Here is a 23,850-nt window from a genome sequence, read left to right on the forward strand (position 1 = left end):
CTTACAAGGGAAGTGCCCTAAGATTAAAATGCCTTCCTTTTATATAAATTTTCAATAGCAGGAAGTATTATCTGTGCATATAAGATGATTTCAGAAGGAAGGTTAGGAATATGTTAAAAGTATAACCATATTATTTCTTTAGCAACAACAAAACTTACTTCATTTGTGTGTAAGTCAGGGTAAGAGCTGTAGGAAAAAAAAAAGGTAGATGGCCCAGAAAAATCTTTATGTTTTGTTATGTTCACCCTATACTGGGAGCATCTTTCTGCAAACAACAGTTATTAGAGAATCTGTTCTCAAACATACAGAGCATCACAGCAAAGGATAGCATCAAGGCAACCTACGAATGAACAAATGAATGTTTCATGGAAGCTTTATTAACAGATAAGAAAACCCTAAGGCAAGTTATCTAAAACTGAGAGGAGGCTTTTTGGCAGAGTCTAAAGCTCTTCAGTGGATCTACCATGATATTTAAATTCATACTTAACTTCAGCTTGTGCTTCACTGGGCCTACTTAATATGCTTAGAGCCACGTGGGTGCTTAAATCTTTTCCTCAATCTGAAATAGAGCACTTGTTTTCTCAGAGCTAAACTCCCAGGCCTCGGAAGAACTGGAGTGTGGAACTATAATTTTTCAAACATACAGAAGCAAGATAAAAACTCAATTCCTATGGCGGTTGTCTTCAATAATTAGTTCTCTACAGTGAAGGCTAGTAGAAATTTTCTGTGTGCCCAGCACTTTTGAAAACAGAGGTCAAATTTTGGATACACACTTTTCAAATGATATTCCACATTTCTACCTAATAAGGGGAAGTATGTATGACCATGACAGCAGAAATCAAAATGACACCACAAAAAAATTGAATGAATATTCACTTAGAATTTTAGATTAATGCTGAAGATGACAAACTGATTCAGTTTGACTTAATATTTGTTATCTCATAGATTCAAAATGTTTAACGGATTGTGGAAACTCTTAATGATACAGATAACACAACTACAGACTTATAAAATCACACAGTTGCAACCTTGTGAATGAAATAACTACTTTCTTTAAGAAAATAATTTATTTTCCATAGTCACAACATATAATCTAGTATCAGTTAGTGTACATATATTTTCTTGCAATACTCTGACTGTCTATAAATACTGGATCCACAGATGCCACTTTTGCTGCTATAAAGGAGTGAATACAGTGTAAAACTGCTGTCAGATCCTGAAATTCAAGCTCCTGAAAGAGGAAGTAAAAGGAAAAAAAAAAAAGGAAGAGAAAATGTGAATTCGTATTCAGGTTTATAAACATTTTACATCAATACAGAACAGACTAATCAGCAAACAACTACTGGACTTTAAATAAAAATTTGAATCTTTATAGGGAACTCTAAGCTTTAAGAATAAAATGTGCACATCTGTACCTTGTTCACTGGCAGTGCCCCATGTCAATTTAGTTTTCACTCTGTGTCTATATTATTTATGTTTTACTCAGCTTGGACAATGAAAGTATTCAACTTGCAAGAACATTCAAATACTGCAACATATTTTAAAGTATTTAATAAGTTAAGGATGTTTGGGGATGACACAGTATCAAATCACAGTCAGGGAGGGGAGAAGGACACCTACTTTGGCAACCCCAAGATAAGCAGATAAGCAGGGCAGAAGCTAAGGTAGAGTCACACCACAGCCTCCATATAGAAATATGGCCGGCTATGAAATTCATATGCCTTAATTCACAAAGGCAGTGTTACTCCTAACCAGTTCTCAGATTCCTTTGACTTTTTATAACATATTTCATGTTCTGTGCACAAGATAAATTTCTTTTTCCCAGTCTCTCCAGAGAGAAAATGGAGTAATATTCTGACACAATGACAACAAATATGATAAAAGAAACAAGCTCAATTTACATTATACTACTATTTGTAAAGTCTGCAGCAGGTAAATCAATTGTGGGGACACCTGGGACAATTTTTGGTTTAGGGAGAAGACATTTGTTTTCAACAACATTGAAATAGTAGTTTATGGAGACACACTCCATATACTTACCTTTAAACAAAAAGCAAAGTACCGGACTTCTGCTTTTCCTATCACAGTATTTTACATTATCTTCTTAACAAAACTGACTCAAAAATAATATTTGGAATTCAGGGTTACTATATTCTGGAAAAACTCACCATTGCATTAGTTTGCTGTCAAAGGCCATGTATTTACTAGGCACTAGTGGGTTTACTACTAACAAATGTCTTAAATTGTTCAGTGATATTTGTGGGGCATGACTTTTTGAGGCTATATTGGACATAACTTGGAAATTTTTTTTTTTGGGGGTGAGCTGCAGGAGCTTCTGTGAGGACACAGCTGGTTCCAGCAGGATCCAACCCACCCACTGCAGGGCATGGATAAGCCAACCCCGCAGCCCAGGTATGACACCCCTGTGAAAACACATATAAGAAAGGGTAGTAAATTCCACCAAATTCACAACACAGCCACTGTGCTAGGAGATGATCCATGGCAGAGCAGGTAACAACCCTGAAGAGACTGCAATGGATGAAGGAGCCACACTGGAGCAGAAGAAACAAGTAAGAAGAAAGGAGCAGCAAAGGCAAAGAGAAACAAGGAGTGTCAGAAAGAAACAATTACACCCTGACAATATTTGAGGGCTCTAGCTCATGATAATGACATTCTGTTGACTTTTTGTCTTTTTAACTGCACACAGTTTCTTTACAACCTCAAGCATGTATAATTTATTGTCTCAGGCATTTTGTTTCCTACTAAGCAAATTTATTATTTCGAGGAAAATGTAATTTTCTGTTACCATCTATTCTCTCCAGTGCAAGGTAACAATAAGAAATATTACTGGGCAATAAGAGGAATAGAATGATATTCAAGAAGTTCCCAAGATACACTCTTTCCATGGTGTTACAGGCCTTAGAAATGTCTTTATTCTCCATAAAACATCCACAGAAACTACAGGGAAATACCTCAGATGTGGTAGCCTTGGAACACAGAAAGTTTGGCAGCAAGCTGTCCTCCTTATATTGTTTACTTAGTTCACACAGAAGCCTAAAAGAACTATGCTTACATCCTTCAAATAATATATAAGCAGAGATTTTTAGGTGCATGTAATCATCTGTCTTGTATGGGTTATTATCAGACAACCAAATTTAACTCCTTCCAGAACCTAGAAACTCAAGAATTTCTTAATTAAACAACTTTGAGAATGTGTCAACATAACCCTCCCCTCCCTTCAAAAATTCTTCTCTGAAAGTAAGTGGTTTTCCTACAACCTCCAAAATACCAAAATAAACCCAAACAAAACCATCTAAATTCAGAAACAATGTATAGCTATTTTTGATGCCAGCATTTGAAGTAATTAGTGATTTAAACCAGATTATTATAAATTGCTAAATTACAAACTGACACTTCCAAGATTATAAAAAACCAGCAAACACAAAACAACCCTAATTAAATCCTAATAAAAAATAAGGGCATAAACTGATATAACCAATAAGCAAAATGTGCTCTTTGTAATCATTTATACCTAGTTAAATAAGGGGAAAAAAGGTAACACTGTGAGAAGTAGCAAAACTCTCTTAAATGTCTGCTTTTGAATACTTGCTAGTCAACAAATTAAGAAGTAATCATACTAAAAGAAGAAAAATTTCTTGAGAACTTGTATCAAGCTAAACACTTAGGTAACTTAATAACTGGCATTTGGTTGCTGAAGTAATCATTTGGGCCTCATACTCAAAATTAGATCTCTTTGTAAAAGAAAAATGAAACATGAATGTTGGTTAAAATCCTTTGAGGGATTTAAGCCCACGTAATTTTTATCCTGATTCTTTTGGGGCATAAGAAAATCTGATTTTTCTATATGCTTGATAGTTATGGAACAATTATGGGAATAAGTTTTTTAAAATGTATTTTATAGACAGTAGATATCTACTGTAAATATTAGTATAAAATTAATATAAAGATTTAAAGAAAAAATGTAATTATTTAACTCTCATTGTCTGAATTTTATAAAACTAAAAGGAACTACACATTCATGATTATTAATGAAATATAACTCAATATGATATAATACGTTTCAGTGTATCAGTTCTTGGCTCAAGTAAAAGTTTTACACTTCCTGAATTATCATCTTTAAAACCGCTAAATTCTAAAACATGAACTCACTCATTTTCATCTTAGATGTGCTCCAAAATAACAATATCATCCAACAATGTCATCTCAGTTCTTACATTCAACACAATGACCAACAGTGGTCAAAGACAAACTTTCCCAAAGCTTTTCAGTTCTCTGCTCTGGATTAATGCACTTCTAATCCATATATGTTTATCATGATAAGCAATCAGGAGAAACTTAACACAGATTGTAGGCAGGATTTCAGACTACTTTAACAATGTTATGTGAAGACTCTCGGGATAAGAAAAGAGCAAATACAGAAATGTGTCATTACTGGCAATCAGTTCTTCCCAATGCCCCTACTGCAGAGTTCTCTCTGTTTTTTGTCAGAGTTAACAGTATATAATAATAATATAAAAATATAAAATATAATAGAATCATAGAATAGTTAGGGTTGGAATGGACCTTAAGGTCATCTAGTTCCAACCCCGCTGTCATGGGCAGGGACACCTCACACTAAACCATATCACCCAGGACTCTGTTCAACCTGGCCTTGAACATTGCCAGGGATGGAGCCTTCACAGCTTCCTTGGGCAACCCATTCCAGTGCCTCAGCACCTTAACAGTAAAGAACTTCTTCTATAATACATAGTGTATACTATATAATAAATATATAATTTATAATATATAAATATAAATACACAAATATATATACATTTATAGATCTATAATATATAAACAACAATAATATATTTTCTATAAAATATAATTTACATACAGTTGAAAGAGGAGCAGTACCATATTATTGAACTTATGTTTTATGTGAAGACAGCACTTTATTTTCTCCATTTAATAGTGCAGGTCCCTCAGTCAGGGGGATTTTTTTCAAGAATGGTGCTAGTTTTGGAAGCTGTTACAGATCTTGGTAGCCAAAGAGGTTGCATGCAAGCATTCTTCATGCACTTTAACTGCTGGTTTGTTTCTCTCATGTTCTCTAACGTCTTCACTATTTTATATTACACTATACATGGGGGTAAGCTATCATCTGGGATCATAAAAGAGGAGAAGATCTCTGGAGGTGTTCTCTTGCAGGGCTCTGTTAGATGTGGTCAGCTATGGTGGTTTCACGGAGGGAGTTCACCTGAGGCTTTATGTATGACAAGCACCCAGAAATGTAGCTTACCGCAGTAGTATTTAACCCAGGAGAACACAAATGAGGGTAAGGCTACAGTGCTTTGTATCTGAAGGATGTCTGATGTCTATGCTGGCTCCTTCACAATCCTGAAGGCAGGAAACCTGCTAGTCAGGTGCAGATGCTGAAGAATAGTCATATATATCCAAAACAAAAGTTGGGGTACCAATTTTTGAATGCTCAGGACACAGATTGCTCAGGGAATGGGTATTCTGGTGGTGGATATGGCTTGCATACATATTACAACAGGGAAAGCAGAAGAGGACTGGGGGTTAGTTTGGAAATATGATTTGGTAAAAGAAAGGGATAGTTGCCTGGCTTGGAAAAATGTGGATATCGCATAGTCAGAGGACAAGAAAACAATATGTCTTTTAGCAAGGGAATGTGGCCTTAAGGGTGGAAATTTGACCTCTTCAGGTTTAGAATGTAATGTGAATTCTTCCTAGAAAATAACATCAATGACACCTCTTTCAAACAAATTAATTGCTCTGAAAAGTTGTCTTTTTTTTTTTTTTTTAGTTACATTTCTCTCCAGACCCAGCCAGGTAGATGACTGGCTAACTCCTCATTTTATTTGCTTTGTATTATCTAAGACCACGCTTATGCTTGCTTGCCTTATCTGTGATTGCTGCTCTTTAATTAAGATTATCAGTTTATTTTTGCTGTATTTAGAAGAATCTGTGCATGTCTAGTATTTCAATAACCAAAGCTATTTCAGTTTATGTATCCTAATAAGTGAATTAAGTACAACAAAGACACCAGAAGGAAGACAGCAAGAGAAGAACATAAAAGATTGGATTAAAGCAGTGGGAGGACAAGACTGCAAAACTGCCTGCTGGTACTGAGAATATAAAAAATGTGCACACTGCACTGACCTCAATCACTATATGCGCACAGGCAAGTAAGAAAAATATATGTTCTTGTTTTGTCCACCCACCTGTGAGAATTGGATTTATTACAAATCATAAAGAGCTTGACACGCCTGTTGCATCATTGTCACATACACACTTAATTCTATTGATTACTTCCAAGAGCTGTTGAATCACTATCTGAACAAGACATGAGCCTGTACCACATAACAGGCAGATAATGAAGGCACTGAAGACACTGACAGATAGTGTTATTATGCTCTATGAGTTTCATGACTTCTTTAAGGACTTTGGTAAGCCTCAGTGTTTATTAGTTGTTGACAAAAGCACAGCTATTACTACTGTATTATTCCACCTATTTCAAACAGATTCAAATGATAACCATGTCTTTTGCAAAGAAAGAACAAAGATATCTAGGTTTCAGTTCCAGTCTGTGTGGAATTCAGACTGGAAAAGGAAATTCTAAGGTTAGTTTTATATCTTGCAAGTATACCAGGATTTGGCTGCCATACTGTGGCTCAGAAGAACAAACATATTAGTATTGCACAGCTTGCTAAGACTGTTATAAACATGCAGAGATAAATTATCAGCTATGGTATGAAAGCTTCTTCAGCTATGAACTTTTATTCAGCCTTCTATTTCTGACTGTCACTTGCACAAAGAGAAGAATAAGCTAAAATGGTGCTCTTGCCCTGCAAGCACAAAAACCATATCTATGAAGCCAGTAGTCAGAGCCAGATAATTGCAACTCTATCTACCAACTGTACTTACGTCTTTTAACAGTGTTCTACAGGGACCTGGAAGAGTCAGATGGGTTTTCACTTTCAGCTTAAGTGATTCCAAATGCAACTATCTTCTGCTAAATCTGAAACACTTTTAAATGATACGCTGACAGATGCAAACTTTGCTAATGCACGAGAAACTCATCTGAAAATTTGTTCTGGAGATAACTGTCTAAAAGCAGCCAACTAAATTCACCCATTCTAGCAAATATTAAAATAGATTTCCAACAGCAGTTAGCCTGTCCAATACTGTCACTCAGGCGAAATCTTAATTCTTATTTACCATCATCTTGTAAATGTTTTTCAAAATTTTAAAATGTTCAGTAGTAAATTGCCAGACTTTAGCAATCAGAACCCACATTAATAAAAATACAGAAGGGCTTGAGTACCAGATTATGATTTACTGATGCTAGAGGTTAACGCTGCTGTAAAGAGAGAAATTTGCTTGCACTCTTCTCAATTTCCCATATCTCTCACAAGTATTAATATGGAAAAAATATCCTCTCAGATGAATACAGTAAATCTAAAACAGGAATAAGTTTTCTTGACCACTCTCCTGACCTGTTTTAAAGAGAACAGGATTAACTGCAAAATTGCTGTAGAGACTAATTGCAAAATAGATCACATTTTACCACTCTACCACCCTGAAATTACAGAAGATTTGAGGCTACATGTCAGTGAAGAAAGCATACTGAATGCACTCACATAAATATTCAGGGTTTTTAAGTTGCATGTGTAACAGACAAGAAGTGGGTGAAACCAGCAACCTTTAGTTGAAATTATAATATGGCTCAAAATATTCTAGCACCGCCATGATTTCTTTCTTTCTTCAAAAAAATATTTAGCCCAAGATGGCAAAAAAGCAAGTGCAGTGAAGAAAGATATACAATCTCTCTGTTCCCAAGGTGAAGAAATTGTTAAAATATAATTCCATCTTTTTTTTTTTTTTTTCTACAGAGTATAAAAGGAACCAAAAATGAGAAGAAAAGGGAAATTCTGAATTAAAATATGCTCATGGTATATGGCATGTAGGCTAAGAATATCTACTTGTATAAAGATAACTTGTAATTTCTCAGTAGTGGATTCTATGTTCAGGTACATAAGCTATGTATTTGTATTTTCCAAATACAAATTATTTCAGCTGTTATTTACCATATCAGTTTTCCACAACAGATTACTTTTTAAAAGAAAATTTTAGCAAAAATGGTTTAGTCACTCCTGAGGCTGTACAATTTGGAAGGAAGATTAGATTTGCACCACGGGGTTACTTTTTACTGTGAAATCTGCCCATATTTGTTCACAGGAAAATTTACATGGAAAATTTATATTATATAATATCTTTTATACTAGAGCCAACAGACAACTCAGGTTAAATTTACTGATGAAATACTGAGTAATTTACCAATATAGATGTATAAAGAAAGACATAATGCATTTGTTGTAACTTTATAGTAAGCAAGGAAGGTTAGGGATTTTCTTCTTACAACTTCTTCCATCACAGGACAGAATCAGTGCAGATTAAGGTATTACAGCCAACCCCCCAGATGATGATTCAAACTACAGTCCTGAAGTAGAAACTGCTGAAATTCAGATGGGAATCTGAATTCTAAGTTTCACAATTTTATTTGATTGCTTGAGGAAAGGAATAAAAAGACACCAGTAATATGTCATCTATAGTAGTGACTGGATGCCTCCGCAACTTAATTACAGATCCTTAAAAGGATTGAGAGCTTTTATTTCATGGTTGAAACGGTAGGTTAAAGGAATTGTTCGGTCTCTTGCAAGAATATTTCCTTTTTTAAGCTACTAAAGTTTACATAATCTTTTACTGCTAAACCTAAAGTCCATATTTGTTTAAAATGTATACTATACAGCAGATTGAAAATGTATTCAGCATTTAAATAATTTTATTTTTCCTTTATCATTTTAAAAGCAGATTTTAGGTATATCTATTATAGGTTGACTAAACAACTTCAGAGAAATCATCTTTCCAAAACAATAAAACAGCATCCTAACACAACTCAGTAACAGGCTTGTACAAATATTGTAACAAATCTATAAATACTACATTACTTCTGCCTACTGTGAAGTTTCTACAAAATGGGAAAAAAAATATAAACTGTGATGTGAAGTTCATCATATGCATGTGCAGCAGCAAATGGAATTTTTGATGCCTTGATAGTTATCCCATTTAAATTTTTACTAAAATGAGAACGAGGCTGTTACTTACCTTTGTCTCAATTTGTTTGGTGTCTAGATTCTGAAACAGCAGCTTTACTTTTGTTTTCCCATCATCTGAAGATCCTTTGAGCTGAGAGAATTTAAACCTCCACAGCACATTCTAAAGAGAAAGAAATTTGATTAAGGACTCTCTTACACACTTTCACCTAGAACTGTAAATTGATGATAGAAGATTATATATTGAGATAAAACATTAAGGAAGTTAACATAGCAGATGATAACAGGCTGGTTGCAGAGCAAATAAAATTAACAATTCTGTGTCATATATGAAAGCAAAAGACTGAATATTTATAGTCATTAAATAATAATTTAGAAATCATCTGAAATGTAAATATTCCAGTTGCCTACACATATCAAAATCCATGGCATCTAGAAAGATCCGTGATGATATTTGTATCTGCTTCACTATGAACATAGATCTATACCCTATCTTGAGCTTTCATATTTCACCTAGTTCATCTGCATAACATAATAATGTCTTACACAGATGTTGCAAAGCTGAATTTACTGATGTGTATAATGTTGCTTGAAATCCTAAGCTAAAATAAGCTACAGAAATGCAAAGATATCATTATTGAATGTAGCCTTGCAAACCATAAAAATACTTTTTTACATTACATTGAAAAATATATGACAATCCTAGGGTTTTTGGTAACCTCCATGTTTATGTATGACATTTTACTACTGTTGGCAAATCCTAGATTGACAGGTATGTTTTAGTAGTTATGGTGATACTTCTTAAAGATAAATAATGGGAAATTATTTTTGAAACCAATGTAATTTTCTGTATTTATCTGAATGTTTTCTATTGATCACCTAAAAAGATACAAATATAAAAAAATACAAGGTAACAGTTTGCACCCAGACCTTCCGCTGATGTTTCCTTTGTGACTGTAATACCAATGAAAATTCTCTGCACCTGTTGAAATGTGATTTAGCCCCTGGACACTGCTGAAGAAACACAATTTAAATGTTTTGAAGGGGATTTCAAAAGCACACACAGAAAAAAGTTTGCTGTGTTCCATTTTCCAATATACCACATCGGAAAATATTTTTTTATGTAGATCAGTGCTATCAGTGGTCTTGAGACACTACTTATAGCTTTAAACGAAATGCCCTATAAATAAAAAAGTGTTTGCAGAAGGCACAAAAAGCCTCATTCTATCTCCCTGGTTCCCTGCAGACATAAACATCATCGACTTCTTAAACAAATATAACAGATGAAGAAAACCCCAACTATGCTACAGTATGTTGATGGTGCTTAAACTTTACATTCATGAACAGATTTAAACTAGGTCCAGTGGTCCTAATCAGACCATGCGTTAAGTATTCAAAGCTTAAGTGAATTTGGATCTAAATCTAAATAGGATAGATGAAAGTCCACTATGTAACTGCTTGGGTGGAGATGAAAGAATTTAGGAACAATTTAGCAATAATAGGCATTGGAGTAATCATCTCTCTCAACAGTTGACAATGAGTGGAAAAGAAGTAGATGGCTCTGGAAGGCAGAAGAAAATGCACACTTTGGAATGCCTTTATCCTGGATGAGCAGCTGGAGGCACAGGATGGGGAGGATGAACCAACCAAACTAACAAGATAAAAAGAAGTTCTGTGATCAGATATTAAGTAGCTGCAGGCCACAAAAGTATCTTTTTGATGGGCCCAAAATGGCAAAATGAGTTAAGCCTGGAACAGAACATGTAGGAATGGATGATCCTGGAACAGAACATGTAGAAAATGAAGTAATTCTTTCAAACCAGTTTAAGAATCCCCTTGAACTCCTTGTATTTGCATGGCAAGATTTTGGTAGTGGGAGGGGCTAGAGGAGTGGCTTCTGTGAGAAGCTTCTTGAAGCTACCCCTGTGTCCAATAAAGCCAATGCTAGATGGCTTTAATAAAAATAATATTTTATTATTATCCTACTGTGATTTTATTAGTAATAAATTTCTCCAAGTTGAGCCTGTTTTGTCCATAATGGTAATCAGTGAACGATCTGTCCCTGTCCTTATTTCAATTCATGAGCCTTTCAATGTATTTTTATCCCCATGTCCAGTTGAGGAGGGGAGTGATAGAGTGGCTTTGGTGGGCACCTGGCATCCAGCCCATCATAATCCTAAGCCAAAGTTCTTACCCTTTTTGTTTCATTATTTCTAATAAGGCCCTTTTTATATTATTTCCCAGACTGTAAAAAAGAATATTTTTAATGAACACATGAGCTGGTTGCCTAAAATTAGAGACCCAGTCCTAGAGTCCTAGAGCAGACAAGGGACTGGCCTTTATTTTAGTAAGCCCGTATGAACACCTGCTGTGATATAAAAGCACTCTTTGCATCAGTAGGTGGCTTTAATTTGAAGTTCATTATCTCAAACAATTTTTTTTTTCAGAAAAATTTCTGCGTCCCTGATGAACTGTTAATTGCTTGACCACGTCACCAAAAGTATTCAGTGATGCTAGGAAATACTCTGAGAAACCTGTAAGTATGGGCAACACAGTTATCTCCAGCTGATAATTATCAGAAGTAAGATGAACTGCAGAAGCCACCCTCACGCAGAAGCCTCACTCAGGCTTGACGATGCACCATTTCTCACACAGACAAAATATAAATGTACTTGTATGCACAAAAACTAGATCCTGTGTCAGCTTTTAAAAATTCATTATGTTTTCTCTTATCTCAGAATGACTGACTGAATTTCTTTAATATATCTTTAAAAAAATCCCTTCAGTTTGGAGTTAAAGACCATATTTCAGATGAGAGATCTTCTACTGTACATCTCTATTAATACAGTAACATTTTATCATGTAAGTTTGCTTCTACTGGCAATAAAATGTATAAAACCATTTATAATAATTTAAATAAAAGTATCACTAGATTATATAGAAAATAGTAGAGTAGGGTTTAGAAGTTGGCATGCATCATAAACTATCCCAGCGGCACTTTATATATAGCCACTCTTTTGCATTATAGGTGAATTTAATCTTAAAAATTATGACTTTGAAATGCATTTTCTCTTTTTCTGCTTATTATAGACATGGCCTATATTTTCTAAGATGAAAGAATAATTGAAACTACTTTATATTTGTAGCTTCAAAACAAATAAAATCACGTGACACTTCATTTCTTTCATGACTGGAAATCTTTAAAAAATCTTGACGTTTCTTCATTATAAGAAACCAAGTTCTCTGCTAAATATCACCTTTCGTTGCTTTTATTACTTGAAAAGAATATCCGTTTTTTTATATCTTTCTCCAAAATTTGTCTTTACATGCTAAGGCACAACTATAATTATGCTAAACTGACTACATTTCAGTAGTGCTGTATAAATAAAAAGTTCACTACTTTTGAGGAAGAAATACTCATCAGCATAAAAAATGACTGCTATTGATCAACATAAAAATTTATGGTCAATAAAAATTTCAACAATAGTAAAATAAAATAGAGTTGTGTTTTTTCCTTTTAATTCTTACCTTTGTTTTACTGTCAAAACAGGTAAATCCCAGAGCAAAGTCGACTGTGAAACACAGGCTATCCCCTTGCCAACTGCACATATATGTTTTAGACTGGGGAAAAAAAAAAAGATTTTGAAAGAACAACCATCATCACTATTTATCACATAATGTTTTATATAGTTTTTTTTTTTTTTCTATGGGAAGACACTCAGATGGCAACACTGGTACTGCTTTATCTTATTACATTTTAAAATTGTCAAAACCTTCTGTCTGTAAGACAGTATCAGATCTGTCAGCTAAACATTAACTGGAAGTACTCCTTACTTCAAGTCACTCTTCCACAAAATACATACCATATTCTTGGAAAGCATCCCTTATAAAATGCAGCAGAACAAACAAAGCAAAACTCGCTATTTAAAACTTTTGGAAAACTGCTTAGATCTGGACTATTAATGACTTCTGACAGAATTTCCAGCATATATGCAGGTATCAATGCCTAAAGGTTTAGTCATTATGATCAAATTATGAAAAAGCTATCTGCCTACTTGACCTCTCTGTCAGTTTTAAACTTTGTAGACAGCCTTTTTTAGTTTGCAATGTTTTTTCGTCAACTTGGTGACATGCCAGTGCAGCACCATGTTAATTAATGTTAATGTAATTCAATAATAAGAACCAGTCATTATCACTCATTAGTTAGCATTGATACTTGCTAGACACTGATATATATATATATATATATACATTCTTTGATTGCCTTTGAGGTTAGAAAGGAAAAGTCTGGTTTATTGATAAAACCTAGAAGTTTTGTTAAAATTCTGAATAGGCTTTACAGTAAAAGGTCAATTAACATCCTTCTTTACATATGTTTATAATGCTAGCTAAGTTGGGTATGTGATGGTATGTGAAAGCACGTGAAAAAATTTCTGCTGCTAATACAATATGAAACAGCTTGATGACATGCACCATTCGGAGTTAATGACAAAAAAGCTCATTGGCTTCAGAATGAGATCCTGTCTCCACCCTTTAATCACTGCCCCTTACCACCCATTTTTAAAATTATACCCTTGTGTCTTATGAAATCTATCTTCCTTATTTTTTTTTCTTCAAAGGCAGCATTACTTTGCTCTTATTGATATTTCAGAAACCATGGAGTTGCCTCACACTTAGGCATTTGTCTACATGAATTTTTCGTATTTGTATAGTTTCCTTAAATTAAAAAAAAAAAAGTTTTAACACAAGAATGTCCTAGAAGAGATTGAAAGCATTTATAAACTTACTCAAGTTGAAACCTGACATTTTAATTGTTTTTTATAGATTTATAGTATAATCTAGAACTTCTTCATTTAGTAATTGTAAAGGTTCCCTTGTTTCGCTATTAATAAAAACATTTAAGGTTATAATAAAATAAGCATTCCTGAGTTAGAGATATGGTATTTTCATAGGGTATTTCAAAGGGTATTGAAAGGGCTGGGAATTAAATTATTAGTACAGATTAGTATTATAATCACCTTAACAATGACAGAGATATATATATAATTTTGGAATAAATGATTTTGTTGTTGGTGTTCAGAGATCATATTATTTGGCATTTAAAAAGATTTCAGTGATTGACATTCAAGTAGAACAACATTTAAATATCCCTGTATTTTGGTTAGTAATTATAAGGTGACATTATCTACCAGTCATAACTTATTCTCTATTATTTTCCAATTAAAAAGGTTATACTATCTGAGCTCTGACTCAGCAAAGCAATTTTTAAAATGTGTTAAATTAGATTCACTGAATGGGTAAGCATCTAATTGCTAGGCTAAAAATGGCGACTACTAAAATGAACTATACACAAATAATTAGCCAGGCATATTTTACAAGTATCCAATATTTGCAAACAATGGCCCTGGCTGGGAAATTATTTGGAGACAATACTACAGCCAAACAGAATATGCTGCATTTTCACTGTGATAAACATTAAAAATAGATATATAAGGTTTATACTTACAAAATACACTAACAGAAATTTCTTCACAACAGAATTAGCTTGGGGTTTGCTGTACAAATTTAAAAGATTGCCTACAGCATTTTCTCAATAACTCTGAACAGGTTCTCAGACACCTTTATGATAAATACTCCCATCTCCACACATTAACACTACTACAGAGTACTGTGCCTTTCTACTCTTGCTTTTGGAATAAACTTCTCATACACTTGCAATTGTGTGATCGCCCTTGGTTGCCAACAACAGCTGTTTACATGGAGGCTTAACACAAGTCTCGGCCTGGCTCTCTTTTAGTGTATTCTGCAGGAAATAAAATAGCACTGCATGTTAGCTGGATTGAGAACTCACAGTTTAAGCAACAAAGAGGAGAATAATAGGTTACATAAAAATCCTTCCTTACCTATTTGAAATTAGATTTTTCTGTGCTTAGGTCTAATACTAACTTATCACAAAATACTTGGGAATTATAAGTAGAAGTAGATGAGAATCTACAAGGTTATCACCCTTAAAATATGCACTAAAATATTTTCCGGTCATACAGCTATACCCTAATCACCACATTAAATTTATGTAGGTCATACACATATGAAAATTTGAAACATTAGCAAATGTGGTACAGTGACCATCTTTGGCTTGCACTGCTTCAGACAAGATGTAAAAGTTTTTCCAGCTCTAACGTTGGTGATTTTGAACAATATGGGGACATAGACTAGGATTTTAAGCCTGATGAGATTCTTCATTCACAGCATTAAGAATTAAGCTGTCAAAATGAAGGTATCATGCCTGAACTGCAATAGCTAAGAAATTTGTAGTATGTAGCCTGGTGGCCAACATGACACTATCATGCTAGGACTGAATTATGAATACACGCAGTACCATGCAATACTAATATCATTATGCACTAATTAGCATTATCTCACATTCTGGCAAAAACAGCCTTGAGCAGTCCCAAGTGCATGTGTTCTCTTCCTATCTTGTCCTGCCTCCACACTGGGTCCCCTTCACCAGAGCTCATGTGAGAGTGAGCAAGCCTCATTGGTCCAAAAGCAGAAGGGGAAGGTTAAAAGCAGTTTTCAGTGTTTCCCTCTTGCTAACAAAATTCCTGCCTCTCCTCAGCAAATCACTTATACAAAGCTGAACTCTTGTCTGTGCAGCAACTGCAGGGGACCAAGAATCTTGGACGGAAGTAAGAAGGGCAGTAGGGCAGAGAGTTAGGAAAAGGACAGTCCTAGACGCTAAATTAGGGAAAAGAGTGCCTTCACCCAGGAGCAGGAGGTGTTGGTGCCAGTGAGCAAGTACTCTTCTACTACAGCCTTCAGAATAAAAGTCCCTAAATTTACCCTAGGACAAGATTTCAGCCCTTTAGCAAGGGCCTATCAGTTGACCAGTAGCTTGCCTTTCACTTCCATCTACAAAACTCTTGACATTTCCATCCCAGCATGGTTGTTAAGCTAGCTAACACTGCAAAGCCTGAGGAACTTAGTACTTTTGTTGGTGCTCTTGCTATCCACATCAATTAATATCTTCCATGACTATGCACGTCTTGGAACCCACAGAAGGTAATTAGCACTGAAGGTTTGGGTTAATTACCTCTTAATGGAAAAAAAAACAGAAAGGCTTTTTTCATGTCTATCTTCCATCAGTTTTTACAATAAGGAGAGGGCAAGGGTCAGGTTGCTTCAGTACTCTAAAACAAAGATTCTAACAATGAGAAGAGACTTTACAAATACACTCAATGGCAGGCCAATTAATTTTAAAACCAACTTTTATGGGAGGCAATGTGTTTGTGAACAGATCTGCAACCTAACAAGAAGGGCTTTAAACTTGGTTTATGGGTATTAGGTAAACAAGAAGTGAGTAAATGCTAAAACTGGAGAATTAATGCATGGGAAAAGACTACAAGAGGGACTTTCTAATTTTGACTCTGGAATTGAGTGTGCCCTCAGCAAGTTTGCCGATGACACCAAGCTGTGTGCTTCGATTGATATGCTGGAGGGAAGGAATGCCATCCAGAGGGACCTTGACACACTTGTGAGGTGGGCTGATGCCAACCTCATGAAGTTTAACCATGCCAAGTACAAGGTCCTACACCTGGGTCGGAGCAATCCCAGGCACAGCTACAGGTTGGGCAAAAAGGAAATTCATGGTAGTCCTGCGGAGAAGGACTTTGGGGGTGTTAGTCAATGAGAAAATGAACATGAGCCAGCAGTGTTCACTCACAGCCCAGAAAGCCAACCGTATCCTGGGCTGCATCAAAAGGAGCGTGACCAGCAGATCAAAGGAGGTGATCCTGCCCCTCTACTCTGCTCTCGTGAGACCTCACTTGGAGTACTGTGTGCAGTTCTGGTGTCCTCAACATAAAAAGGACATGGAACTGTTAGAACAAGTCCAGAGGAGGGCCACAAGTATGATCAGGGGACTGGAGCACCTCCCATATGAAGACAGGCTGAGAAAGCTGGGGCTGTTGAGCCTGCAGAAGAGAAGGCTGCGTGGAGACCTCATAGCAGCCTTCCAGTATCTGAAGGGGGCCTACAGGGATGATGATGAGGGACTATTCATTAGGGACTGTAGTGATAGGACAAGGGGTAACGAGTTGAAACTTAAACAGCAGAGGCTTAGACTGGGTATAAGGAAGAAATTCTTTACTGTTAGGGTGGTGAGGTACTGGAATGGGTTGCCCAGGGAGGTAGTGAATGCTCCATCCCTGCCAGTGTTCAAGGCCAGGTTGGATGACGCCTTGGGTGATATGGTTTTGTGTGAGGTGTCCCTGCCCATGGCAGGGTGTTGGAACTAGATGATCTTGAGGTCCTTTCCAATCCTAACTATTCTATGATTCTATGATTCTATGACTCAGAAGCAAGGGACAAATAGACCTCAAACATCTGTACAGGGAGAAGCAGAGGCTGGGCAACAAATGGGGATCATTTCATGTGCAGTCACTGCCCTATTACATGGTGGGAAGCATGAAGACTTGGTGGGTAATAGGCACCATTGCAGCCCTGGCACAGGCTGCTTAGGAAAGAGAGGCAGGGAATTAAAAGAGGATCCCTCCTCCTCTTGAGTTGCATTATATGTATAGGGATCCTTGGCCACAGAAACCCGTAGTATGAAGCCAGAAGGAAATTAGCATGCTTGCCAGATCAGGTCTCTCAGGAAGGATGAAGCCATATGTAAGTTTGGTTGCTTCAGGGACTGTGTAGCCCAAATGCTTCTAAATAAATCTAGGCATGCAATAGATTTTTGTGGTAATTGGGATATGAGCTCATTAAAATGCTTTAGCTGGACTGACTAAATTTTCTTAAGTCTGTCACAGGTGTCCAGTGTAGTGTCTGGATTTTTTTTAAGACATAAAATGTTTTAATGTTACTCTAATATGGGATTGTCTTCTGTGCAAATAATAAGGGCTCCTATTGCTTATGTTTTACAGTAAAATTCTTTACAAACATGATTACTAATAATGCCTGTCAGTTCAGAAGTTATATTCTGCAATCATCAACAAACATTTATACTAAAAAAATACCATCCTAACTATTCTATGATTCTATGATTTTACCTAAGTTTTAAAGAATCAGGGTGGCCAGTTACTAAATTATTCAGTCAGTATTTCTAAGTTTTCCCTTATTTCTTTGGCAAATAACATTTCCAAGGAACAAATGGGATTCGGCAGTTGCTCATGTAAGAGCAACACAGAAGCATGATATAGTGTATATACCTTTTAATGGAGTTTACTTTTATAACTCTAGCGCTGTTGTTCCTAATGCCTTATCAAGCTTACGGTTTCAAAAATCCAGTTAATGTGGGGCTATATTGTGGTTAATTATTGTCTTGCATGAAGAAAACCCTCATTTTTCCTCTAAATACAACATGCATATACAATTTATTCATTCAAGATTTATCTGTTGCCATTTAATGTAAAAAAGAAAAAAAAAAATCTTGCCCATATGCTGATCAAAATTAAGTGACTAAAAATCTCACACAGAGCAACTAAAAATATCCCAAATTGAGCACTTACCCCTATTAAAAAAAGTTGCCTTTTCACCAAAGTCCATAATGTCATGAAAACTTAAGAAAGTAAACTATACAAATGAGCAGGATAGTGGGATTCTAATGGGCTAAATGTATATCAAGTGATTTGTCATTCTCTATTAAGTTGGAGATTAACATAATAACTGAATTTAGTTCTAAGTTTTCTCTAGAAATCAATTACTGGTTAACATTTCAGTCATGCCAACTGAAGACCGCAGGGTTGTCAATTTAACGGATGAAGTTTTAATATCATCCAAATATCGCTGACCCTTGTTCCTCCTTGATTCGGAGACCAAATCCTACTTAATGTTTTCTTTTAGTCTTTTGTCAGTGTTGGCATGTGTAAAAAAATGGCACGCAGTCTGCAGGACTTGTGAGAGGAACTTAAATGACCGAAACAGAGAAGGACTTAAATTATGTGCGCTTTTAAAATACATTAGAAATCAAATACTGCAGAACAGCACCTAAAATACAGTGACAGTAAAAAAAAAGATATGGCAACAGCAGACAGTTTGGAACATAGATTCTTGCATTAAGACTTTTTACAAGCTACTAAATCATATAGGAGTGGCAGAAGTAAGGTTTCTTAATGTACCCAATATATTTACCAAAGCACAGAATTTGGTAAAAGCCTTAATTTGGGACCATATAGGTCAAGAATGAGCTTTTTTGAAAATTCCATTTTTAGCATCCTCTGAGTAGGATGTAGAGATGGTAAGAGCAGCCAGAGCTGTTATGGTTGTACTAAGAAATGTATCTCAGCTCACATACAGAGGGTGCACTAGGAGGCATACAAAATTAAACCCCTTAATTCTGAAGACAGTCTGCAAAATATTCTTCAACAGTTTTTATATTTTTTTCTGAAATTCCAAAGTAATAAAAAAATTCACATACTTTTCTCATATTTTGGAATTACGATATTTTAAAATTCTGATTGTTATTCTAGGATAAAATATTTTATATTATATATCAGCTTTTTTTATTTTTTTTAAAGCAAAACGTCTATAAGACATTTGTTAAGTACATAGAAAGCATTCTCACTTGGAACCCACATTACCTATGACCAAATGAAATGACAGTGAAATATGACATTCATCACAAGAGTTTTCAGAAAGCTCATCCAGGACAGACTTCTGAAACTTGGAGGTATTTCTGTTACAGATAACTGTGCAAAAGGATTAATGAAATAATTTATGTGAGAGAAATCAAATGAATACCATCATCATCTAAAAAATGTGGCAGATCCACTCATTTGGTCATAATGTTAAGGAATTAATCATGTCAAAATTAAAAGGTTATAGAACTGTGATAATTAAAGATAGATATAATTAAAACCACCTTGCTGAAACAAACCAGATCAGATTAAAAGTCTTGTACATTAAGTTCTGCAGTTGCTGCAGTTGAATGCAATTCATCTTAATGACTTAAAATGACTCTTTTTCTACATTCTTGACTGGATATTAGTATAGACAAGTACATTCTCTTGCAAAAGATTGAGTTTTCAAGAAGATGTTATAGGGTTTTATTTTTAAACATAGATGCAAGGGACACACTGGCACTAGAAGTATTTCAACAGCCTAAAACAGTGGCTCATTACACTTCCACCAAACTTCAAAGAAAACTACTGATTTCAGTAGAAGCGTTGCTAGCTCAGTGCTTAGTCTTTTAGAACAATAACACTTATGCTTAATACTTTCATGTTTTAAATGCTGGCTTTCTCAGGTTACTGCTATGCTTGAAACTTTTGCCTTTCGATCATCTATTACAATCTGAGCCACACTCATAAGTAGAATTCCTGCCACACAACAGCTGGTCTAACTGAATTAAATATTTAACTGATCTAATCAAGATTGCAAGTGACATTATTGCAGATAACAGCAAAAACTGTTGTCTTAGTAGAGCTCTCATACAACAGACTACCTTTTCAGAAAACTTCACCATAACAGGGATTAAGCATTAAACCACTGTCACAGAGATTAGGGCCACATGCACATGTGCCTGAAGCAAATGTTCCTTTGCAGGCAACTGTGTTCCTGTAGAAACTAATTTCTCCTAAACTGTTATAGGTTCAGCTATTACTTGGCAAGATGAGCAGATAATTCAGTCACAGATGCCTACTTCTGGCCATGGCATTCTCTCTGTAATACAAACCTATAGTTAATGTAAATCTGATTGAAGAAAGGCAACTTGCTACCTCCTCCGCTGAACAAGCAGACTATGGCTTAAAATTGTTGTAGGAAAAGGCAGTGAGAGAAATGGAAGTCAGAGGAAAAAATGAAATGCCAGCAGCTTAGCGGTGGTTATCCTCTATCAGTGAAAATTCAAAGTGCATTCTTTAGCCTTTGTTTACAACAGGCATGGATTGTCCTTATACCTGTGCCTGAGCAACAGCTTTGTGGGTTTGTAGCAACTCATTTTTCCATAAAGAAAAGCAAGATACAACAATGACTTGAATGTTTAGCAGTTTCCTACCTATAGATTATCCCAAGTGTAAATTCATATAGCTAAGGCAGATCCATATGGTTCTCAGTATCTTTCTTTGTGTTGGAGAACAGTTTTTTTTCATCAGTGTGAAAATGAATTAGAATCTAATCGGATTTCTAAAGAAGACCAGTTAAATTGGAGTTGTAATAAGCTTTCTGTACATAATGAAAACCATCTAAAACTTAATTGTGTGATTAAATTGAATTCTGGTAACAAACTGATAAGTATCTTTTAATGACCCTATAAATCAAACCTGATCTAAATGCTACTTAATACCTCACCTGAATTTAAGGGGGATATCCCCTTTGTTTATTTGTTTGTCTCAGAAATTGGTTTTGAAATTAACTTATTGTGCTGTTTCCATTCTTAAAGTGATTCCTATACGTATTTCTGTTGCATATATGCTTTGTCATCATCATGGGGGACAAAAATAAGATAGCATTGTTAAATGTATTTAGCATTTCTGTATTTTAAATATATTACTTGGAGTTCATAAGGATTATACTGTGATCAACCAATCCTGTTATCCTCTCAGTTTAACATGAAGAATTAAGAGATTCATAAGCTAGAAATGACAACTACCTCTTATTCAGACTGCCTAATTTCTGCTAGATTTTATTTATTTAGGTGGACTTTTTTTGCTCTGTCTCACAAGGTGATTTAGACTATAATTTCTCAAGCACTGTTTAATTCTCAGCAATGCCTAGTAACGAGTGTGTGTGATTTGGCTGCAGAGTTATTGAGAAAGTCTTCTGAGCATCTCAGAAATCAGGTATTTGGAAGAGTTAGTTTAGCTGTGAACACAAAGATGACTGGAAAGATACCTAATCTCTGCCCAAGTCCCAGTGTGCACACAGTCTCTAAGATCTACTCTGATCATATCTAACTTGAGTTGTAGCAAGATTGATTCAAAATGCCCCTGGAAAATTATGAGAAAACAGCTTTTGTTCTGGGAAGGAAACCGAGGAACTAAACTTTTCTTAGGGTGCCTCAATCTGAACATCACAAAACCTTTTCTTCAGTTTTCTGTGAATACAAAATCTCCAATTGAACGTTTACCTTTCATGCTAAGAAATAGCTTCAGATGGGCCTAATTTGACACTTTGCAGCTTGTCCACCCTACAGGGGGAATGCAAGGAATACATGTCATTGACTAGTACATGTTGCTGTTTATATGCTCAGGTGGGACAAGCAGTGGCTTGTTGAACACTCAATTTCAAGCACATGTACAGGAATGTTGCTAAAATATACATTTATGTTCAGTGGCAAAAAAATTGTTTAGAAGCCATTTGAACTTTTATATAAAGGATTTTTTTCCAGCTGGCTCCTAATTTTGAAATCATGAGTTTACTATTATCTCCACTGGACTGAGAATAAGCAGCCAAATAAATAAATTTTGTCTCTTTCCGGAGGTACTCAAAACGTGGGGGCTATTATTTATACATTTAATTTGGGGAAATGTAGGGTTTTAAAATAAAAGTGCAGTTTTACACAGTCTTTTCTGATCTCTCATTGTAAGTGATTTTACATACCATAGGATCATGCTGGAGATTTGGAATATAAACATTACTTTTCATGTTATAAACCAATTATTGCTTATGACAGGTTAGGAAGTGGTACGTATGCATAAAGTCACTACTATATTGATATTTCTTATGCAATATAGTCAACTGAATGTTTTTAAAGGAAAATTATGAGAAATATTATGAAAAATACTGCTTTCCTGGAAAGGTTATTGAAATCAGCTGGAAGCAATCAATTCCCTTCTGTATGTTTTCAATTAGTTCTGGAAAACCCTGCAGAGGATTTTTAACGGAAATACACACGTAAAATGAAGTAACAGTCCAGAACAAATAGCATATGGTCATAGGAATGAGAAGACTATTTCCTGCACTGTGAAGCAGTGATCAGAGGGCAGCATTACATGGAAAAAATAGAAATCTTTACTAGAAAAACAAGAGGTGAAAATCAAAATCTGACAATAGCATGGATACTGGAAGGCTTTGCACGATAAACAATATATGTCTCACAGAAAACATACAGATGAGAATATTATTAATGGGTTAGAAATTAATTAAAACTAATGACCTGGTAAAATCTATGACAAGATACTACAAGGAAATTAAAAAGCTGAATAGAAGAGAGAATATAAAAAAGTAACTAGGACCATAAAATCAGAGATAGTCCATCAAGCAAAAAAGGGAAAGTCATACAATGTTGAGTAAAGGATACAGTGTAACCATGTCTTCAAAATAACTACGTAATTTTGTTTTGTTTTAATCATCAATAATAATATGGTTGCAGACTCAGGCACTGCATATAGATCATCCTGAAGAACATACAGTGTATAGAGGGAAATGCTAATGTCTCAAACAGGAATATGGTGAACTAAGGATACTGTAAAGTATGTTAATCTCATGTCAGTGTGGAACACTGCTTAAGCTCACAGATGAAAACAGAGACTGGATGGACATATCAACATGAAAAAGGAATCCATTGTTGCTTACAAACAAAAAAAAAATGAATTAAGTACATTTGTTTTAATAATTGTTTCTTTTTCTTAGGAATCATTAATTAATCTTGTACTGCTTAGGATGCTCCAAGTGAGACAGAGAGGCTTGCTCGAATTTGTGGGAGATGATTGAAATTCTAGTTATGACTGGAAGGACTTTACTGTCTATCCTCCTCCACTGCAAT

General features: G+C 35.2%; 1 protein-coding gene across 1 annotated transcript in view; it reads right to left on the minus strand.

The window, feature by feature from the left end:
- Positions 1-1,099: 1,099 nt before the first annotated feature.
- SNTG2 (syntrophin gamma 2) overlaps positions 1,100-23,850 on the minus strand; it is a 260,496-nt gene continuing 237,745 nt past the window's right edge. The window contains exons 15-17 of the mRNA XM_034060916.1: positions 12,669-12,761; positions 9,193-9,303; positions 1,100-1,231 (exon numbers count right to left, since the gene is read on the minus strand). Coding sequence (XP_033916807.1) covers positions 1,100-1,231; positions 9,193-9,303; positions 12,669-12,761 — 336 coding nt within the window. The remainder of the gene's footprint in view (positions 1,232-9,192; positions 9,304-12,668; positions 12,762-23,850) is intronic.

Source organism: Melopsittacus undulatus, chromosome 3, assembly GCF_012275295.1.
Source record: "Melopsittacus undulatus isolate bMelUnd1 chromosome 3, bMelUnd1.mat.Z, whole genome shotgun sequence".
In the NCBI taxonomy this organism is placed as follows: domain Eukaryota; kingdom Metazoa; phylum Chordata; class Aves; order Psittaciformes; family Psittaculidae; genus Melopsittacus; species Melopsittacus undulatus.